This window comes from Atta cephalotes (genome assembly GCF_000143395.1).
Source record: "Atta cephalotes unplaced genomic scaffold scaffold00076, whole genome shotgun sequence".
Lineage (NCBI taxonomy): Eukaryota > Metazoa > Arthropoda > Insecta > Hymenoptera > Formicidae > Atta > Atta cephalotes.
The window spans coordinates 488,879-491,848 of record NW_012130140.1 but is presented as its reverse complement, the minus strand read 5'-3'; the positions used below and the strand labels follow the sequence as shown (position 1 = coordinate 491,848).

Here is a 2,970-nt window from a genome sequence, read left to right as displayed (position 1 = left end):
GCTCCTCCTCCTCCTCCTCCCCCTCCCTCCTCCTCCTCCTCCTCCATCTGCAACATCGCGAACTCCTGATCCTTACAGCCAGCCACCTGTCACTCCCACATCTGCTCCTGCCGCATCTGGCTATCCATCACCTAGGGGTTCTGAAACTCCTCGAACATCTCAGGAACAAGAAGTGGCTTTTGTACAACAACCGGAAGTCAATAGACAACTGAGGGACTTACTGCAAAGACAACAATTTAGTAAGAAAATTGAAGGAGTAGGTGCCAATTGGGTTCAAGGTTTGTTTTATTCTGTAATTTCTGAATAATGAATATATGTTTATTTTATATTAAGTATACGTATTTGTTGAAATATAAATGAATTAAAATACAATTAAAATTATATTTTCGCACTTCAATTATATTCATAATTCAGATGGACAGAATAATACGGAGAACAATCAGCAACAGTTTGAAACCAGTCATGTGCAGCTTCAGCAGCAACACTCTCAAGTACAAAACAATTCTAGTGAAGGCACTTTTAGACATCCACTTCCACCAGGCATTGTTAGGCCTAGAATGCCTATTCAACCCAATGTCTTAATAAGAAATTCCATTGGTATGCATGTAATATTTTTATTCATTTTCAATGTTATAAATATTAATTTATTATATTAATTTTCTTGAGCGAAATTCTAGCCTCATTAGTCGTAATTTTTGAACTTTTCTCATTTAAAAACTATCATATCCTCGATATTTTTGTATTAAATTTTTCGTCTTAAAATATATTACAAAGAATCTGTCTGTAAAATATTTACGTCAGTTTTGGGACATCCTGTGTAAATCTTATGTTATATCGTATTTAACTATGCAATACCTACATAAATTATAATAATTGTTAAAATATTCTCTCTAATACTTATTAAAATATTCTTAATCAAATAAAATTAATTAAAAATATTATTAATTTTTTTGTGTGTAAAACCTTTAATTTTTATTAAAATTTTTGTAATATATGAATTCAGGAATAAACTCGCGACATCCTGTAGCAGGAAATATTCAGAATCCAATTGATCATCGTACTAGGACATTACTGCAGAATAGACCCCCAATAGCTACTAATGTACCTGCTCAACAGCATTTCCAAGCAACTCAAAACCTCCAAATACGGATGCCAGCAACGAGAAATGCCATTTCCGAATCTTATGATATTTTGCAACAACAGAGATTTACAGGTAAATTAAAAAAAACTTTTTTACACAAAACGATATTTCGAAAGCAATATATTTTTGAAAGAAATAATTTAGATAAAAATTATTTATTTTTAAAAAGGTGAAAGTAATGATTTCACAAAATTTGATTTTTTCTATTATTTTCTAAAAATTTAATAAATTAAAAAACAAGGTATTATTAATGTTTAATCGTTTTCAACTGTCGTATTGTAAACATTGATAGTGGAAAAAAAATTACTAATGTATGTCCTAATTGCAGACCGATATCACAATTGCTTGATATTATCTCCAAAAATTTAAATATGCGTGAGCATTTATATTTTTCTATTATTTAAATTTTCATCTTTTTTTATAGCCTTTTATATAAATTATAATTTAAAATGTTAAAAAGTTCTGATGTTACACAACCATAAAAAATTTATAAAGATTTTAACAAAATGAAAACCTTTTTTAGACGTGAATCAGACGCAGAATCAGCGTGTCGCGCGGACAGCACAGGACAATTTAAATCAAGGTATTCGTATATTGAACACAACTCCAGGAATGGTGCGAGCACCACTCGTTCCCACGACGATGAGCGAGACCGTGGGAGTGGTTACTTCAGAAGCATCTGAGATCCCCGACAATGTAACAGCTGAATTGGAAAAGCTGGAGCAGGAAGGAGCGGGTCCAATGGTTGAAGTCGAAGGAGTCAGTGCAATATTGGGAGATCTGGCAGATGATGATGACGAACTGCTTGGTAGGTCTCTTTTTATGTATTACATAATAAAATTAAAGCATATAAAGGAATTTGAATTTCAAAATTTAGAATTAAACATAATTATTATATATACATATGAGAAAACAATTCACTCCATTTTTTAAATTGATTTATATATATATTAGATGTACAACTTTGCTTCCGCCGTTTTCCTATAGATGGCTTTAGCGGTAAGTGATGGTCGAAATAAATAGATCATAGACGTCATACAATAAACTTGGGCATCTGTCAACATAACCCTATAGAAACATTAGTCGATTTGTGTCTGCATCATAAAGTTATTCTCGATTGAAAATGTCAGTTTACAAGCCAAATTCTCGTCATTTGCGGGATTTTAATTTTTTGCTTCAATATGAAGAAATCTGCGGCTGAGGCTCATCGAATGCTCTCAAATACTTATTGTGAGGTCGCTATTAGTGAAAGAACGTGTCGTGAGTGGTTTCAACGCTTCAAGAACGGTGATTTTGACGTCCAAGGTCATGCTCTTTTTGGTGGGACCAGCTCGGCGTAGTGTATTATGAACTGTTAAAATCGACTGAAACAATCACAGGCGATCGGTATCGAACGCAATTGATGCGTTTGAGCCGAGCATTGAAAAACAAACAATACAACGAGAGACACGATAAAGTGATTTTGCAGCATGACAATGCTCGACCTCATGTTGTGAAAATGGTCAAGACATACTTGGAAACGTTGAAATGGGAAGTCCTACCCCACCCGCTGTATTCTCCAGATGTTGCTCCCTCTGACTATCACTTGTTTCGATCAATGGCACACGGCCTGGCTGACCAGCACTTCCGGTCTTATGAAGAAGTAAAAAATTGGATCGATTCGTGGATAGCCTCAAAAGATGACCAGTTTTTTCGACGCGGGATTCGTACGCTACCCGAAAGATGAGAGAAAGTAGTGGCCAGCGATGGACAATACTTTGAATCATAAATGTATAACCGGTTTTTTACAATAAAGCCTCGAATTTCGGAAAAAAAACGGCGGAAGCAAA

The 2,970-nt window shown here is 34.4% G+C and overlaps 1 protein-coding gene across 1 annotated transcript in view; it reads left to right on the top strand.

Annotated features, from left to right (window-relative positions):
• LOC105624378 overlaps positions 1-2,970 on the top strand; it is a 52,438-nt gene that overhangs the window by 23,521 nt on the left and 25,947 nt on the right. The window contains exons 15-18 of the mRNA XM_012205743.1: positions 48-278; positions 415-597; positions 1,028-1,213; positions 1,665-1,949. Of these exons, the coding sequence (XP_012061133.1) occupies positions 48-278; positions 415-597; positions 1,028-1,213; positions 1,665-1,949 (885 nt within the window). The remainder of the gene's footprint in view (positions 1-47; positions 279-414; positions 598-1,027; positions 1,214-1,664; positions 1,950-2,970) is intronic.